At 39.4% G+C, this 19,536-nt stretch overlaps 1 protein-coding gene across 1 annotated transcript; it reads right to left on the bottom strand.

The window, feature by feature from the left end:
* Positions 1–1,740: 1,740 nt before the first annotated feature.
* rundc3ab (RUN domain containing 3Ab) lies at positions 1,741–19,293 on the bottom strand. The gene is made up of 11 exons (XM_036141788.1): positions 18,868–19,293; positions 9,860–9,975; positions 9,584–9,711; positions 9,097–9,182; positions 8,905–8,994; positions 8,732–8,812; positions 6,668–6,836; positions 6,396–6,553; positions 5,432–5,551; positions 4,201–4,301; positions 1,741–4,079 (listed from the first exon to the last, which is right to left on the bottom strand). Exons 1-11 carry the CDS (start codon positions 18,972–18,974, stop codon positions 3,937–3,939), a joined length of 1,299 nt encoding a protein of 432 aa, XP_035997681.1. The 5' UTR covers positions 18,975–19,293; the 3' UTR covers positions 1,741–3,936.
* Positions 19,294–19,536: the final 243 nt, after the last annotated feature.

Here is a 19,536-nt window from a genome sequence, read left to right as displayed (position 1 = left end):
TGCAAGACGAAGTTAATTTGTAAAGGAATGGCTTGAAAAGAAAGTGGGACTGGGAGGGGGGTGGGCTTGGTGTGTTTTACAGTAAACTGACACTGAAGTTAGCAGACTCTGTGCTGTGGCTTCACACCAATCCCCAGCGTGCGACTTTCTTCTGCTGTTAAATCAACATGACGTTGTGGATTTTTTTTTTTTTTTTATGAAAAGGAAGTCGAATGTGAAAGCAGTTTGTAATCTAGATGCAAATGAACACCAGAGTGTGTTTTGCAATCTAGGCCGGCGACCGACATCATCCAAACAGTTAAGATTTGCAGTAAGTGAGTGTCAGCGTAAAACGTATTCATGTAATGCTTTTAAAAACAACAACACTGCTTCACAATCACACCAAGAATGAAAAAAACTGCAAATAGTTCATCCATCCATCCATTTTCTAACACGTCTATCCCTTGTGGGGTCACGAGGGGTGCTGCACTGCAAAAACAAACCTAAAAATAAGTAAAATTATCTTGAAATTAGTGCATTTGTCCTTGATTTGAGCAGGTAAATAACATTATCTGCCAATGGAAATAGTAATTTTACCCCTAAAATATGATAATTAGATATAATGCACTTGAAATAAGATGATGGAGATGAGTTCTTCCCATTTTAAGTGCAAAAATCTTATTCCATTGGCAGATTATCTTATTAACCTGCTCAAATAAAGGACAAATACATTAATTTCAAGAAGATTTTAACTTATTTTAGTTCTGTTTTTGCAGTGTGGTGCCTATCTCCAGCTGTCAATGGGTGAGAGGCGGGGTACACCCTGGACAGGTCGCCAGTCTATCGCAGGGCAAATTTAAAAACTCCTTTTAGTCATTATGGCAGTCACAACATCATTCAACTAGTTTTCAAAGACACTGTATGTTAAACAACATATTTCCAGATGAATTTGCTCAACATTTCAAGTCATTCAGGTGTTGCAATCAATCAGCTTCTCGGGTACTGCATCAAAATCATAATTTCATGCTTAGCAACTTTGTTGGAGGAGTTTAGGAATGATCTCTTCCTGTTCCAACATGACAATATGTGTTGTGGAAGAACATGGCCGTCCTGACGCAACCCGATAAAACGCTTTTAGGATGAATCAGACTAGAGATTGCACTGCAAAAACGGATCTAAAAACAAGTAAAATGTTCTTAAAGTTAGTCTATTTGTCCTCGATTTGAGCCAGTAAATAAGATTATCCACCAATGGAATGAGTATCTTTACCCCTAATATAAGATAATTAGACATCCTGCACTTGAAATAAGATGATGGAGATGAATTGTTCCTATTTTAAAAGGAAAAATCTTATTCCATTGGCAAATAGTCTCATTTACCTGCTCAAATCAAGGACAAATACACTTATTTTAAGAAAATTTAACTTGTTTTTAGTTCTGTTTTTGCAGTGTGTGAGTTAGGCCTCTAATACAACATCTGTGTTTAACCTCGCAAATGCGCTGTGAGGTTGTTGTTTTTTTATGCAAAATCAAGAAACCTTAAATTTTCTTTCTGGTATTTCAGCAGATATTGAAATTCTGCCCTCCAAAATACAACTTTGGCTGGGCGGTGATACCAAAGAAGCTTCAAAAAGCTGACAAAGCACTGAGTGTTCATCTTCTCGTTTTTATCAGTGGCTAGACACTTATCTCCAATCAATACTACAGCGTTAGAACTTGGCAATGCTAATTTTGAGAAATAACAAGTACACAACAGCTGTTACTGTTTCCAAAAAAAAAAAGGCAGTTTTATTGCAGTTTTGAGTAATGCAATGATTTCCAGCTTTCAATCCCACTGCATTAGATTGAAATATGTTGATAAAAAAAAAAACAGAATCCTCCATTTTTACTGAAAGTAATGTTAAAGATGTGTAAAAAGTTAAAAATAAATTCAGCTTTTATTGCAGCAGCATAATCTCACACTGGAAATATTAGAAAAATAACCTTTAATTTGAGTGCAATTATTTGAAAGGAAGAAAAACAGGACATTACAGTATTTAATGAAGACAAGTAGCACATTAGTGGTTTCAAAATTTTGGTTTTGCTAATATAATTTACTTTTGAAATTGATTAGAGTCTCTAGAAAAGTTCCCAATAACAGGCCAATTTTCTGTTTTTCTTTTTTACCCCCCAGGGGTACAAATATAACATGCAACAGATGCCAGTTTCTTTTAGCCACTACATAATTAAAAGACGTGAAATTGTGATAAAAAAGTGGCTGCTAAAGAACGGCACCTGAAAGGGCCACCTTGGGTTCATTAAGTCTCTTTGGCACTTTTTAAATGCCAAATGGTTTGTAAAGAAATCCGGGCTGGAAAAATCATTTTATGTCCAATTATTACTAATATGAACACGTGGAGTTTGTTAAAAGCAACTTGGAAAGGTGCAGTTTGATCGGATGAGTCAAAGATTGTACTTTTTAGCGAACAACAATCCAGGTAGGCTTGATCTTATAAGAAAAAAAGAAAAGATAAATATGCAGCATCATTGATCCTCCTCTATGCTTTACGATGGAAAGGATCTTTCACTTTTAGGCATGACGACGGATCTGTGATGCTCTGGGCCTGTTTCTCTCCCCAAGGTCCTGGAGATCTTATTAAGAGGAACTCTTTGAAATACCACCAGCACACTAAAATGGGTCATAATTGGATATTTTAGCTGGATATTGGTCAAAAACACACGGCCAATTGAACACAGAAAAGGTTCAGCAAAAATGAACCTTCTTCTCTGCCCCCCCCAGACCTAAATCCTGTAGAAAAACTATGATGAGAGCTGATGAGAAGAGAGCAGAAGAGATGACCCGGGACTCTGGAGGAGTGCAAAGAAGTCAAGGATCTCTCTCAACGTATTCTCCAACCTTGTGAAACGGTGAAAGTGCTTGAGCTAAAAAGTGGTTCAAACTGATTATCAGAGGCAGAGGTGAAACTTAGTGAATTCCTTATTAAATCAATGTTCTCAGATTAAAAGTTAGATTGTTCTCTAATTTTTACTGTGCGGTTATGCTACAATTGGTCTCTCTAAACTGCCCTTATATACGAGTGTGTGTGGATGGTTGTCCAGGATAGAGACCATGGATGGATGGACTATGCTGCTGCAGTGAAAGACGCATTTATACACCTTTTTTTTGTTTGTTAGTTTTTTTACACATCTTTACCAGGGCTTGTCAATAAGCATGGAGGCCGCCACTCACCATGAAACTAGTCAGAAAATTAAAACAAAGACGACTATATGGGGAAAGCAAAGAAAAACACACAGACATGGCACATTCACTACTTTTCATCTACTCGAATCATTTCATGGAGCGGGTAGAAAAACACATTAACATTAATCCTGCATAGTCCCAAAACACTTTGCCGTCGTTTACAACAGTTTGCTTACTATTCTCCTACAGGAAGATGACAGACTTTCTCTGTTATATCTTCCGCCACAGACCACTTGTCTCAAACCTCGCTCCAATCTCTTATAATAGTGAATTTTGCTATGGTAAAAGGCTGCTTATATATCCTAAAAAAGTTACAACAGCTGAGCCAATCCGCCCGTGTTAGGCGACAGAGAGAATACGCAGACGGGCTGATAAAGACACAGACTCGGTGGACTCAACGGACAGGAACATACGGCGATGACTGATGATGATACGGGACTTTATCTGCGCAGAGTGTGGCGTCGCGACGCAAGAGACGTGAAGCTGGAAGCGGCTCTGCAGTACGGTGGGAGCTGAGGACGGAGGCAGTACAGCAGCAATTCCTGGAAAGTGCAGGACAGGCGGGGGGTTCCTCCTTCACACAAGCTTGATTTGAGAGAGGGTACAGGCTCAGAGAGTGAAGGTAAAGGGTCTGATGAGCGCACACGTCAGTCAGGAGCAGGCGCTTTGTTTTTGAAGTCGAGTCGTCTGCTTTTCCCCGTGTGTCTTTGGCGTCCCCTAGCTGGGGGAGAGAGCGGGGCTGTTCTCTGTGCTGATGTTGACCAGGCACTCGCTTGATTTGAGACTAGCCAGAGATTTGGTGCTCGGGAAAGAAGCCAGAGACCCACACAGGCCCATCATGGAGGGGGTGTAGTCCTTCTCTGGAACGACACAAGACACACACACACAAGAACGGTGATTTTAAATCTTTAGGCTAATCATTCATCAACAGTTTAAAAAAAGCGAACCCTTGGGGTGCAGCGAACGCGGCTGAGGCGTCACCTGAGCACCAGGCTCCTCCGTTCTGTTTGCCCCGGGTCCTTTGGGAGTCCGACTCCAGGCTGACCTCCACTGACAGCAGCTCTGTGCTGGGGAAACTCCTCCTGCAGGTCAACAAGAAGACAGGAGAGGATGACATTCAGCAGCAGGCCTCCAGGCACGCCTGGAAATCACATTCACTTGAAATTAATTGACCGACAAATTGAAAGCACTCAATAAACCTGTTGTGTTCTGCTTCTTTTGTCGGCGTGCGCCAGTGGATATTATTATTATTAGATTGTGTCTACATTTAATGGCACCCCTTGGTAATGACGTGTAAAAGGCTGTAAAATCATCCTTAACTCAAACGGCAGAATCGAACTTTTACTTTGAGTACTTTTATTATTTAGTATACATTTCTCCAGCTGTGAGGGTAAAAAAACAATGTGAAAAAATATTGTTTTTCTTAGAAAAATACCACTGCCAATTAATGGATACCACTAACAATTCCTATAATGAAAAAGTCTTTGCCAAAGAATTGTTGTAATGTACTCTTTACTTTTTATTTTAGCTATTCTTTTTATTTAGCATAGTGTTAAGAAGTGTTTAAATTATAATCCTTGACTTCCTGTATCCCTGGAACACATTCTAACATGACAAAAAATAAAATAATTACCAAATAAGAGTGAAAAAGACAGAAAAACTGTAAAAAAAAAAAAAAAAAAAAAAAAAAAACAATACAAACCCCTGTTATTGTTAGCCACTCTTCAACATTGGAAAAACAAGAGAATACGATATTTAAGTGAGACAGGTGTCACTGGAATAAACTGTTTTAAAAGCTTTTGCACATATTGTACATATCGCACTGTAAGAGTATATAATAATGCAAAATTCAACTTAAATTAATGTCAGGGTGAGCCCACTTAGTTTAACATGACATCTTTAGTTAGTCGTCCTCAAAAACACAGCAAGTAATTATTAGAATCTTTTTGATTACGTAATGTATTTTAACCCAAGTAAATCTAAATTGTATATTTTACCCTCTGGTAATTTCAAAGAGCTAATACAACATCTGTATTATTTAATGTTTCCTAATATTTCTTACTGCACACATTTTATTATATTGTGCAAAAATTAATGTGTTTTCAGATCTCTGAGGGGAAAAAAGAAGAAGATTTTTTTGGTCTTATGACACAAAAATAAATTCACATAGTTGCATTTGGGTCGAGCGTTACCGCGAGGCAGTGAGTCAAACCTGCGGAACAGTTTCATGTCTTCCTGGATGTTGTACGGCTCGAGGGTCGGCCACTGGTTGATGAGGGGGATCGGCAGGTTTTTGGCCAGGTGGTTAGAATCACAAGGAATCAAGCTTGTCCTAAAACACAAGTGGGTAAAACATGACCTAAATGTGCAGTTTTATTATCCTTGCAAAAGCCAATATGGGGGAAAACGTAAAGTGTGATTGTCCAAAAAAGAGGAACTTAATAAAAATGAAAGATTCTTCTTAATTTCTCAGTTGCAAAAAAATAAATAAAAAAAAATAGTCTGCTACGTTATGAAATATCTGAAAGAAATTTATTTTTAAATGTAAAATAAATTAAGCTGCTATATTCTTCAGTCACCACGTGAGGCGCTACAGCTCTTTTCCCCACCACCTGCTCTTATGTTGGGAGCCTGAGAGAGCTCACTTTAAGTGATATTTTTTTTCAGGTCGTGATAATTTGTGAGCACGTTTTCATTTAATTGAGCACTCGAATTAATAAAACTTATTCGAGCACACGTTTTAATTATTGGTGGGTGCGTTTTGGTAGATCGAGATCTCGAATATACTATAACGTGCTCATGTTTACATGTGTCAAGACAATATTGAGTGCACGTTTTACATATTGTGGCTATGTTTAAGTAGATCGTGCACACAATGTTCTATAACCATGTTCACTATTGTGCTCTCGTTTAATAAATTGTGCCCTCGTTTTACTGTGCTTTAAATGAGCTCACACTATAGTAAAACGAGAGCAAGATATAGTAAATTGTGCACATGATTTAGTAAAACGAGTGCACAATTTAGTTAAACGTGCGCACAATGTAGTAAAACGAGCGCATATTCTCTCAACATGCAAAACATTTTGCGATTACCCCTCTAGGGCTCCGTACTTAAGTGTTCTGCTGTGAAAAACATTATTCAACGCTGATTAAGGCTTTATGTATGACACACTCACAGTTGCTCCTGGAGCTCCAGGATAACCGCCTCCAGCTCTTTCTTTTCCTGTTGGCTCTGGTTCTGTGCCTCCTCCAGCTGGGCCTTCAGCTTCTTGTTTTCTGTCTCCACGTTCTTCAGCTGAGACTCACGCAAGCGCACAAGCTCCTCCAGGTACCCCTGAAAAAGGCATTTCCAAATGTCTTTTTTTGTTTTTTTACAAAAAGTACTTGACAATATACTTTAAAAAGGTATTTTTCTTTTGTGATCCAACTCTTAGAAATGTCTGAACACCTTCTGGGCGTTGACGATCTTAAACCGCTGCTCCATTTTGCGGCACTTGGTGCTCCAGCTCTCCTCGTCGGTGACCAGGGGGACGTACGGGTGTTCGGGGACGCTGTCGTCGCTGGTGCTGCTGTCCACACTCCGTCGATCATCATCATCATCACTCAAGTATTCATAGCTGAATAGAGAGCCACAGTATTTTATTACTCTACACAAGGTTCCTACTCATTCAGAATCAGCTTTATTTGCCAGGGTTGTGTCTCCATATGAGGAATTTGACTCTGGGTTGTACAATGCTCAACATGTGGTTACTTATACAATAATACAATAACAACGAGGCAGAAATAAAAATCAAACACAGTCCGCAGTATAGAAAACACACATGAACACATGAACACTACATATGAATTTTCCTTTTGAGCCCAAACAAATCAAAATAAACACATAGGAGATATTCCAACAGTGGTCTGGTAGATGGATGGATGGATGGATGGATGGATGGATGGATGGATGGATGGATGGATGGATGGATGGATGGATGGATGGATGGATGGATGGATGGAAACACCAATGAATGGTTGGATGGATGGAAACACCAATAGATGGATTGATGAATGGATGGATGGATGGATGGATGGATGGAAACACCAATGAATGGATAGATGGAAACACCAATAGATGGATTGATGGATGGATGGAAACACCAATGAATGGATGGATGGAAACACCAATGGATGGATGGATGGATGGATGGATGGATGGAAACACCAATGGATGGATGGATGGATGAAAACACCAATGGATGGATGGATGGAAACACCAATGAATGGTTGGATGGATGGATGGAAACACCAATAGATGGATTGATGGATGGATAAATGGATGGATGGATGAATGGATGGATGGATGGGTGAATGGATGGATGGAAACACCAATTAATGGATGGATGGAAACACCAATTAATGGATGGATGGATGGATAGATGAATGGATGGATGGATGGATGGATGGATGAATGGATGGATGGATGGAAACACCAATGAATGGTTGGATGGATACACGAATGGATGGATGAATGAATGGATGAATGAATGGATGGATGGATGGATTGATTGATTAATGGAAACACCAATGAATGGATGGATGGATACACCAATGAATGGATGGATGGATGGATGGATGGATGGATGGATGGATGGATGGATGGATGGAAACACCAATAGATGGATTGATGAATGGATGGATGGATGGATGGATGGAAACACCAATGAATGGATAGATGGAAACACCAATAGATGGATTGATGGATGGATGGAAACACCAATGAATGGATGGATGGAAACACCAATGGATGGATGGATGGATGGATGGATGGATGGAAACACCAATGGATGGATGGATGGATGGATGAAAACACCAATGGATGGATGGATGGAAACACCAATGAATGGTTGGATGGATGGATGGAAACACCAATAGATGGATTGATGGATGGATAAATGGATGGATGGATGAATGGATGGATGGATGGGTGAATGGATGGATGGAAACACCAATTAATGGATGGATGGAAACACCAATTAATGGATGGATGGATGGATAGATGAATGGATCGATGAATGGATGGATGGATGGATGGATGGATGGATGGAAACACCAATGAATGGTTGGATGGATACACCAATGAATGGATGGATGAATGAATGGATGAATGGATGGATGGATGGATGGATTGATTGATGGAAACACCAATGAATGGATGGATGGATACACCAATGAATGGATGGATGGATGGATGGATGGATGGATGGATGGATGGATGGATGGATGGATGGATACACCAATGAATGGATGGATGGATGAATGGATGGATAGATGGATGGATGGGTGGATGGATGGATCCATACATTGCAGACCTTTCCTATCTGTGTTTTCCTGTTTTAAAGGGAATGGGGGGGGGGGGGGGCTGAAGCATAGAGAGAGTTTCTCATCTTAAAGATGAAGTACCAGAGAGAAACATTAAACATTCCCTGTGTGTCAAAATCTGGTTGATTTGCTCTGTTACCGTAGTTACCTTTGTGTAAATTTCAAGTATGGAGTGTAATCAATCACGGCTGGAGATTTCCCATCCAGGGCCTCTCCTTTGAGGCAGAAACTGCAGGAAGAAACCCACTCAAGATTAATACAATAAATTACATATTTAAAAAAAAATCCAGTCTCTCTGAAGATTAACCAGACCCTCCTTACCTAAAATCTATGGCTCCTAGACCTATGAGCATCCCAGTTAGCACTGTGGACTCTTCTCTCAGCATTATGGCTCCTTCTGAATAGAACCTCCTGAAGCACAACAACAACAGCAGCAGCTATGAAGAAACACATTTCATTTCAGGATACAGAGGAAGGATGTTGTCAGGGTGGGGCGGGTGTGGAGTTTCTGACCTGGTTGTCCTGCTGTCCCGCAGTGCAGTGGCGATGTACTCAGACAGCCTCTTCTCCATGAGGGCAACTCTCATCCAGGCTCGACCCTGAAAGGCAACCTCAAACGTAAATAAGCTACCAACACTTTATTTTAAAGGAGCACATACCAAGCTCGGGTGTGAACTTTAAGCTACATAACTCTTCCTACAGGTCCCTCGAATTGGACTCGTAGCGCTGCAGATTTAGTCAAAAGGAAATTTAATGCCTTCCTCGTATCTAAACAACAACAACAAATAAAAAACAACTTTATGACTCAGGAGGTTTGTCTGAATGCCTGATAGCAGATCTGAAAGTCTCCCATATATTTTGTATCATTTGTGCAACTATTTTATTCTTTTCAGATACAAACCCATGTTACCATACCAATGAGATTAAGCAGTTACAGCAGTGCTTATTAATATCAAGTTGTGGGATTTAAAAACAGCTACGTTGTCATGACATGGCTCACCTTTGCTCGAGATGTGTTGATGTTTTCCATGCTCTCAATGCTGCTGATGCAGCTGTTAGGGACTTTAGCGCATGCCAAGCGGATATAGTCCCAGTAACTCCTCTGGCCGTCAAACCAGCTACTAGAGCCTGGAAAATAAACACATTTATTTTAAGACGGTAGATCCCTGAACCAGTTAGATGTGTGGCACCGAATCCTGACAGCCAGTATCTCGCATATTTTGTCTAACTTTGGTTCTTCAAGCTAAAGTTGAGGTCGGACACACTGGCGTCTTACCTTTAAAACGATGACTAACGATGTGTTCGAGGACTGCTGCAAAATTGATGAACTCTTCAGATGAGTCGTCGATGGGCTCGGCTGTGTATTTCTCTAACAGGGTCTTAACGGAAAACCTGCAGGCGGAAGAAATAAAAACAAAACAGAGAATACGGTTGAAGTGGAAATTGATTTCCCAGCAGGAAACTTAACAGATGATCAAAATATGACTGTACTGTACTGGGGAAGGATGTTTAAATGCAGCCAGCTCACATTTTCTTGCTACTATTTTTCCTTTCAATCGTAAATGTTGCAACCACTTTCCAGCTGAAACCAGATATTTAACATACACTGCATGAAAAAAACATGTTTCCTTTTTCCTCACTGTCTGACATTAAATCAGACTAAACTAGCCTGTTTTTGCTTAACCCTAAAAATATTTGTACTCGTTAATATTATTATTATTAATAAGAATAATATAATGATGAGAAATATTTGTGTAATTCTATCTTCAGAGTCAGCCGTTTGCCTAAATAAAGATTACTAAGTGTTTAAACAATTGTGAAAGCCCAGAGGGTAGTTTCATAGCTTTGTAACATCTGAACACCTGAGGTAGATGGAGCCACACTTGTCTGTCTGTATTTAAAGAAAACACCGTATTAAAAAAAAAAAAAAAAAAAAAAAAAAAACGTTTCCCTGTTGGACTTCATGGAAAAAATCTAAAGCAATCAGCCAAGATATCAGAAAGGGAATTGTGAACTTCTACTAGTCTGGTTTGTCACTGGTTACAACCTAGAGATGCAAATTGCAAATATTAACACCATGGAAAATACCAGCTATCAAGCTACCAAAAAGTAGTCTGGTTTTGTGTCCCGGAGACAAACGTATTTTTGGTTTTTGATGCATCTATCAATTGCCTGAACAGAACCATAAGATCTTGTGAAGATGCGACCTAAAGCCGGTAAAAGGGTTTTGTACCAACATAAAAGCGAAGAACACGCATTATACTCCAGATATCAGCGGGCAAAAGCACTCGGGTAAAAACACCTTAATTTGTTAAGAGCTGTTCTGCAGTCTGATGAGACTAAACCATTGTAACATTTGCAGGAAGCAGAAGAAAACTATGCCAACTGTGAAGAATGGGGACAGCAGGTAACCCTAAGCATGCTGTCAAATGTGTTACAAAGTTACTTAAAGGTAGAGTCTGCGATTTTTCCAGAAGTTTCCCCAAGTCACTTTTTGAATAACTGTGCATGCGGATGGCTATCTTACCTGCTCTTCCCATCGTCAGAGTGAATCACGTTAAAAAAAATCTCCAAAATTCACGCTGGTCTCATCTCTTTCTACTGAGGCCTTTTTCTTCTTCTTCTCATAAACATGTACGCGGTTTGTTTCTTGCAACTCTCAGCCATGTTCAAAGTATACAGTGAGAGCAGCGGAGCTACAATGAACGGCTAACACTGAAGCTAACTGCTAAGCTAACCGCTAAGCTAACCAGATACTTAAACCCTACAAGTGCGCATCAGCAGCCAGCAAGCAGAAACTAACAAGGAACGAGCACTAGGGCTGAACAATTAATCGCATTTTCAATATAATCGTGATTTAAAATAACGTAATTTCCAAATCGCAGAGGTCTGCAATTTTTGGCTATGTAACAATTAGGGAATTAGACGCGTCCATTAGGTGTTGGTAAAATGTTTAAAGTGGGTTTGCCTCCACATGGAAGGGAAGACAGTTGCAGCAGTGAGATAATCTAATTTTATTACTCGTTTTAGAGTTTGTATAATCATATATAGCATTAAGTTCTGGTCAATCAGTTTAATACATAGACTTGCTTGTTGGTTGCACTTTATGTTCAACAAGGATTGATGTCCAATTAAATTAAAAGCTGTTCTCTTGAATAATATTCTGATCAATAAAAACATTAAAAGTTCATATTTAAAATAGTCCTTGTTTACAAACATCTTTATTTAGAGGCCATTATTGTTGCTTGTGGTTAATGCAGAGAAAAGTCAAAATTGCAATTTTGATTGAAATATATTGTAGGCAGAACGCAATCATTTCTGATCTGAGTTTAGATGCTGTGGGTCTTTTAGCAACTAATCCACATGACGAGGAAACAAAATGATTTGTTGTTTGTATATGTTTTGAAACACATGATAAATTAAACTGGAAAAAAAATCGTATAAAATTACAATATTAAGGAAAAAAATTGCAATTAGATTATTTTACAAAATCGTTCAGCCCTAACGAGCACGCACATTGACGTTACGAAAGCGCGTCAGAATGATTGGCATGTGGGACAACTAATTGATAAGATTACCAATGTGTGGGTGAGAAAGGAGGCTGAATCTGTCAGGAGGAATGGGCAAAGTTTCAAGTAAACTATGGTGCTTGAGAAGAGAAAGGCAGAAAGTTGTGTGGCTTTCAGCGAAGAGTTGAGACAGGCTCTGGGTGGCCAGGAGGTGCTTCCAGACGACTGGACAACTACAGCTAAGGCTACCAGGGGGACAGGTAGGAGGGTACGTGGTATTTCTTCTGGAAAGAAAGTAGCGAAGGAGACTTGGTGGTGGAACGAAGAGGTGCAGATCACATTCTACAGGACTGTCTCAGAAAATTAGAATATTGTGATGAAGTTCTTTATTTTCTGTAATGCAATTAAAAAACATGAAATGTCATACATTCTGGATTCAATACAAATCAAATGAAATATTGCAAGCCTTTTATTGTTTTAATATCGCTGATTATGGCTTACAGCATAAGAAACCCAAATATCCTATCTCAAAATATTAGAGTATCGTGAAAAAGTATACTAGTAGGCTATTCAACTAATCACTTGAATCGTCTAATTAACTGGAAACACTGCAGGGTTTCCTGAGCCTTGAAAAACACTCAGCTTGGTTCAGTAAACTAAGATAAGATAAGCTTTATTGATCTCACAGTGGAGAAATTCACTTGTCCCATCGGCTCAATAGTCAAAAGTCAGAAGAAATCACAAGTATGGTAGTGGTTAAGAGACGACATAAGATTCTCACAGTAACTGGTGTACTGACCATGGCATTACTGTCCTTGATTGGCCTGCCAATTCCCCTGACCTGAACCCCATAGAGAATTTGTGGGGTATTGTGAAGAAGAAGCTGAAAGACACCAGAGCCAACAATGCAAATGAGCTAAAGGCCGCTATTGAAGCATCCTGGGCCTCCATAACACCTCAGCAATGCCACAGGCTGATTGCCTCCATGCCACGCCGCATTCATGCAGTAATCTGTGCAAAAGGATTCCCAACCAAGTACTGAGTGCATTAATGGACGTTTTCAAATGTTTGATTTTGTTTTGCTGTTATAATTTTTTTTTTACTTGGTCTGAGGAAATATTCTAATATTTTAAGATAGGATTTTTGAGTTTTCTTCAGCTGTACGCCATAATCAGCGATATTAAAACAATAAAAGGCTTGCAATATTTCAGTTGATATGTAATGAATCCAGAATGTATGACATTTCATGTTTTTTAATTGCATTACAGAAAATAAAGAACTTGATCACAATATTCAAATTTTCTGAGACAGTCCTGTAAATTTTTAAAATTTCTTCTTGATATTTAGAAACTGCATTTGTCTCTGCCTGGACTTTTTTTTTATTATTAATACAACGACTTTAGAAAAAATGATATCATACTACAGATTGTTATGACACACCCCAGTGATTACTTAGAGTATCACTGTTAGAGCTGTGTGGATGGATCTTCCTTTCTGTAATGAGGCCTGATGTCATCCACTTACTGTGAAGAGTACCTGGTCATGCAGACTTTCAGGAAGCTCAGACAACCCGGTGTACTTAAGAGCTTTTTTGGCTGTGATGAGATGTGACTCAAATGTTTCTATGACATCTGCACAGCTTTTAAAAAAGGGTCATGACAACAAGATGAATTTTTCTGAGGTCGTGGGGGTATAATGGTCTTAATGCACGGATGACGCCATGTTAATGTCAAAAGTGAATACCAAAGCACCTGCTCAGGGGCGGTCAGCTTTGTTGCTTTGCTCAAAAACGATTGGATCAGAAAATGGGTTGTCTTTCTAGGTAGGTTGTATTTCTACGTAATTCAGTGATCAGACGGGAGCCCCAGATCAGCCTCCCTGTATCGGCCAGAACAGGAGACAGTCACCACTGAAGCCATGGAGCGCGAATATCCCATATTCAACCTCAAACTAACTTCACAGCGACTACTAAAAAGAGCTGATATGTCCGAGGGTGGTCTAAGATGCATAAAGTTTACACTCACAAGTTTGTCTCTGGGGACTTTACTAAAGACCGTTTCCTGTGGGGGAATTCAAGTCGTGGTTTTTGAGCAAATAGATTTAAAAAAAAAAAACTTGCTTCCCTGTCCAACAAACAACACAAAGTGTGGCGGGGCACGTTTGATCGGTTTTCCAAATATGGTAGTAGCTGCATATCATTACTGCGAACAACCCTTTTATTGAGGAGAGACATTTGGCCCAACAAAACAACAAATTGACATTATTTTTATTTTTTTTATGAAATTCTTTGGAGAATTTACATATGCAGCAATATCAACTACATGCAATGGTTCATAAAATGATGTCATGGCACCTTTATGGGTTGATGATTGAGAAAGATTTTCTCTAAAAATGTCCACCCACAAGCTTTTTCTGGCAGTAAAAATTTCAGAGGGTCTATCTCTAATGCTTATGAGAGATATTGTCTTGGTAAACAGGCGGCGGCTGAAGATGTGATAAATTGTAGTAAAATTGATTTGTTTTCGTCCATAAATATATTGACTTTAAAACACAGAGTCTGCCTGTTTAAATGGTTTGCACACATCTATAAGACAATGCTTATCTTAACAGAAGACACTGAAGCAGTTTCACTCTCCATTGTTCCAAAGACAACAATGTCTCATTCAGGTTGGACTGGACAGAACTGGCCGACTGTCCTTAAAGTGACCACAATGGCATCACGTTCTCATTAGCAGGCCGGCATGGCAGAACCGGGTTGTTGTCAAAACTAACTGAGAGCAGAGATCTAAAGATGAGTTCACAATTTTACTAAAAAGGGACTTTTCACTAAAGTGTGTGGATGTCTTCTTAGATCAGATCCTTAACCGTCATACAGCTTCTGACGACACTGTGACATCAAGAAATATCTACCTTCCTTTCGCTTTTATGTCTGCTGAGGCAACTTTAATTCTCCTGGTATTAAGGATTTTGTCCACAAGTGTCTTAGAGGTAGATAATGACCCCACACTGAGAGCTTTGGGTAAGGTTTTCTGCTTGAACAAATGTGTCTTTGTGAAGCTTAATGTCATTTGTTTTTTCACACCACAAGATTTAATCTGTTTGGTATGTCTTTTGGATTATGTTTATGGTTATACTAAATTAGTAGGAAAACATCACTATCTGATGATCGCAATCTGGTTGACTATTACAGGACATTTGAAAACAAAATTTATTATCTACTCTACTTGTGCTGCAAACAATCTTTTGCACTCATAAGTCTACCTGTTGTAACCTCTGTTACTTGTACAGCACTCTGGGTGACTAGTAAAACTAGGTGGACCAAAGTCCCTCTACTACCAAGTACTGCTGCTAAGAATGCTTTTTATGAATAAAATTTAAAAAAATCAAAGTGAGGAAATGAGAGCTAACAAATGAAATCTAATAAGTGAAAACATTACTTGCTACACCCAACCTGACAAAACAAAATTGATTACAAAGCTAATAGTGCAACCAACGAACATCTCCATTTTCAGAAGTCTTTATAGTATATTGCTATGGCCTAACGCCATGGTAGGGATGGTTTTCTCTAGTTAAAGGGAACATTTGTTGTTTGAAACAGTTATAAAGAAGTTTAAATGCTTGCCAGGCATGCAGAAAACAAACTTTTCTTGGTATAGGCTCGAACTTTCATGTGACCCTGGAAAGGATTAAATGGTTATAGAGGATGGATGGATGGATGGATGGATGGATGGATAGATGGATGGATGAATGGAGGGATGGATGATCTCCACAAATTATGAAGCAATTGTTGTTTTCCTTGGATGTTTTGGTTTTCCTCTGTGTCTTTGTTTTCACAATTTTCCTGTGGTTTATTATGTACTATATGGTCTTGCCATACTTACCTAATTGCTTTCGGTTTAGTTGCTTACTTATGTCTCGTGTTCTGTTCCCTGCATATTCTATATGATTTCTCTTTAGTCAATATTTGTCTTTCCCTCTTGGTTAAGTGTTTTATTGGGTGTTAGTTCAGCTCTCTCTGCGGTAATTTATCTCCCTTCACACCTCCACACTTTTATTTATGTTCACTGTTGGCCTTTGTTCTGTACTGGATCCTCCTGCTAGACTTTACATTGTTTCCCCTCGCTCTCCCTGTTCTCCTGCGTGTGACTGCCTGTGCTTTCATGTCCCGTTCTCCTTGTGTTCCAGTTGTACGATTTCTATTACTATCATGAAATCCTCATAATGCCCATCTCATGTCTGCACTTTTGTCCTACTACGAACACAGGCATCATGACACAATCGCTATGAATAAATATGCAACATTTAAAACTGATACTTTTCTAACTTGCTGTATCAGCAAGCTGTGCTCCATTGTTAACATTAGCTTGCATGCAAAGTGATTCAGATTCACCTGTGGGGTTTATTTATCTCCTCTAAAATGTGCCACTTTTAAAAATGTTAACATCTCAACAGATAATATTATTTATTTAATAATAAGTTTTTGTTTGTTTGTTTGTTTGTTTGTTTTCTTGCTGCTGCTTTTGTAAAGTTTATCCAGTGTAAAGTTTCTGTTTCCTTCAACCATGACAATATTTTCTTTATTGTTTAGAAGTATGGGGTAATTCAGATACCAACAACCTAATGCCATTGATTGTATTAATAAAAAAGAGCTATAAGGATTATAAATAGAGCTGGCCCAAGAGAACACATCTCTGAACTGTTATTCCAAGTATGGACTTTTAAAAATAAAGGATTTTGTTAAATTCCAAACTCCTTTATTTATGCATAAGGCAAAACATTATAAGTTAGTCTGTTTCCTTTGAATGAGGATAGTAGCAAGAAGACGATTAGATTTTAAATATCCGTCTGCCAGAACCACACATAAAAACAAATTTCTGTCACTGGAGTAAAACAGTGGAACTTACAGGAACATGACCTTAAAGACTGCTCAAGCATTTCACTATTTAAATTTAAGTTTAAGAAAAAAAAACAATATGAAAGTGTATGAAATGGAATGTAAAAGCATCTAGAATGTATTATTATATTTGTCCAACCCATGCTCAGGGCATGATGTGCTATTTTTTATTTATTATGAACCGAGAAGGGTGTAGGGTTCATACGGCGTGTTCTTCAACCTGCTCCTGTTCTTACACAACTGAGACTTTGTTTTCTGTAATCAGAATTTAAATACATTACCATGAAAAGAACAAATAAAATGAATTAATGAATTGTTTTGATTTCTCACAATGTCCCCACCAGTCTGTGAGATTTAGCATCTCAGGTAAGATACATACATCAGGTGAGGGCATCCAATGCATTTGGAGGGGCCACATATATTACTGACATCCAAGTACTCGAAATGATATGGCCCAACGAAAGTTGCACACAGTGATGTTGCAATCATTGCTGCAATTCAGTACTTTTTTTTTTTTTTTTTTACAGGGGTGTCTCTGCAGTATAAACTCAGATTTGGTTGTTCCTGGAGGCTAAAGCTAACAGCTAGCCTCCAGCTAGTTCAAGACAGCTAGGTCGCCTTCAACCACTTTAAACCAACTCTAATCTGAAAAACCTCAGAACGATTTTTAACGTGGGGAAAATGTTGTCATGTTTATATTTGAACCTTATTTACAGAGATGACCTTCATTATTTACATGGTAAATAAAAGTAGGAGGCGATCAGTTAATATCCTGTGTGAAACACGCACTGAATTTTATGCTGTTTATATTTGTGGGTTTTTTTTGTACCAGGCTTTGGTCCCTGTGTGTTTAAAGGGCTTTATAAATAAAGTTGGACACTAAAAACACAACCAGTATAACTTCCTAACAAAAAAGTAAGGCTGTGTAAACTAGCCTCTTCTTTCTATCTATATATATATATATATTTAAAAACACTTCCTTTTCTGTTAGACAGTTACTCTGACCGGAAACATCTCACATGCTTCATTCTTGGCACGTGTTTCACCCAGGAAGATTATTGGCGGCGCACCGCCTCTAACCTCAGTAATTATAGCCTTCTCTGTAAAAACACAATGAAAGACAAACGTTATGACCTTTTAAAAAGTCAATAAAATAGCATTTGCTGCTAAAATGTTCATGAGGTTGGAGTAGTAATCCACTTTGGACCTGCCCACCTCCAGCCAATTCCCCTTAACAACCCTCACACTGTACCAACCAACTATCTCTTGTGTTGCAACATATGAAAACACAGATCGGAGCCCCAGCAGAGGACATAGAACAGCAAACATGCATAATGTACAAACATTTATCCGTGGTGCCTAAATGTTGTCTCATGGAGTCCAGTAAGGACTGTGTGCATGCAGGCCTCATTATGCCTCCCCTCCTCTCAGTCCCTAGGGGTGCCAGCCCGTCCTGGCTCCAGGAAGCCTGTCATCATGGCAACCACAGCATGAGAGTTCACAAAATAAATTATTATGAAGGCATTCACAGTTTCTCTTGACCAGATGTAGAAATTTAACATTATTACCAGAATGTTGTGAAACAGACTTTATCCAGGCCCACAGCTGCTACAATAATGTAGATTTAAATTAATTAGGCAAGTTTGGTTTTTTATATATATATATATATATATATATATATATATATATATATATATATATATATATATATATATATATATTTGTTGTAAAGTCATAAGGAAACCAGCCTTGTTGCAATAGAGAATATAATCTCTACAAGAAAATGTAGAGAGTATTAAGCTTTTAAAGTCCCACCTCAGACAGGACGCAGCATCCCTGACCAAAACCAGAACCAGAACCAGAACCAGAACCAGGACTGACCTGCAGACAGTCAGGAGGTTTTTCCTCTCCACCGCTACGTTGCGAGCCCACACTCTCTGGGACACATCTCCCACAGCCATCGCTGCCTGCGCATAGCCGGGCTCCATCCGGCAGGAAAAAGCCCCGGAATGAAAGGACCCCTCCCTGTCGGCCGCGGCTCCTCCACGGTCACTCCCGGCCGGGGCGGAGGATGCTGGGAGTCCGCATCACAGCATCCGCCCGCAGACCGCGCCGCCGCCGCCGCGTTGCCGCCGCCGCCGCCGCCGCGTTGCCGCCGCCGCCGCGTTTTCCACCGCGCAGCAGGAATCAGTCCGGAGCCTGAAACGCATCAGCTCGCCAGACGATCTGTGTTTATTATGATGCCCGCATTTAGAGCACCGTGCGGCATCCGCGTCCTCTCGCGATTTCTCCGCCTGCCGCGTGACGTCATCGGGACGTAAGCGGCATGCGTCATCTTTAATCACAGCGGCGGACGCGACGAATGAGCTCATCGGGGAAGCTGAGATTAACGCTTTCGGGGCTGGCCCATAATTGTCTCTTTGGTTTTACAATTCCATATTATAATATTTAAAAAGCTGGATAAAAGTGGGAATAATGTTTGCGTTTACAGGTTTTGCGGTCTTGTTTAATTACGTAACATAAAAATCTGAAAATAAACTGCATATTTTT

The sequence above is a fragment of the Fundulus heteroclitus genome, chromosome 10 (genome assembly GCF_011125445.2).
Source record: "Fundulus heteroclitus isolate FHET01 chromosome 10, MU-UCD_Fhet_4.1, whole genome shotgun sequence".
NCBI classification, from domain to species: Eukaryota; Metazoa; Chordata; class Actinopteri; order Cyprinodontiformes; family Fundulidae; genus Fundulus; species Fundulus heteroclitus.
The sequence above is the reverse complement of the archived record's forward strand: the minus strand, read 5'-3'. Positions and strand labels throughout refer to the sequence as shown.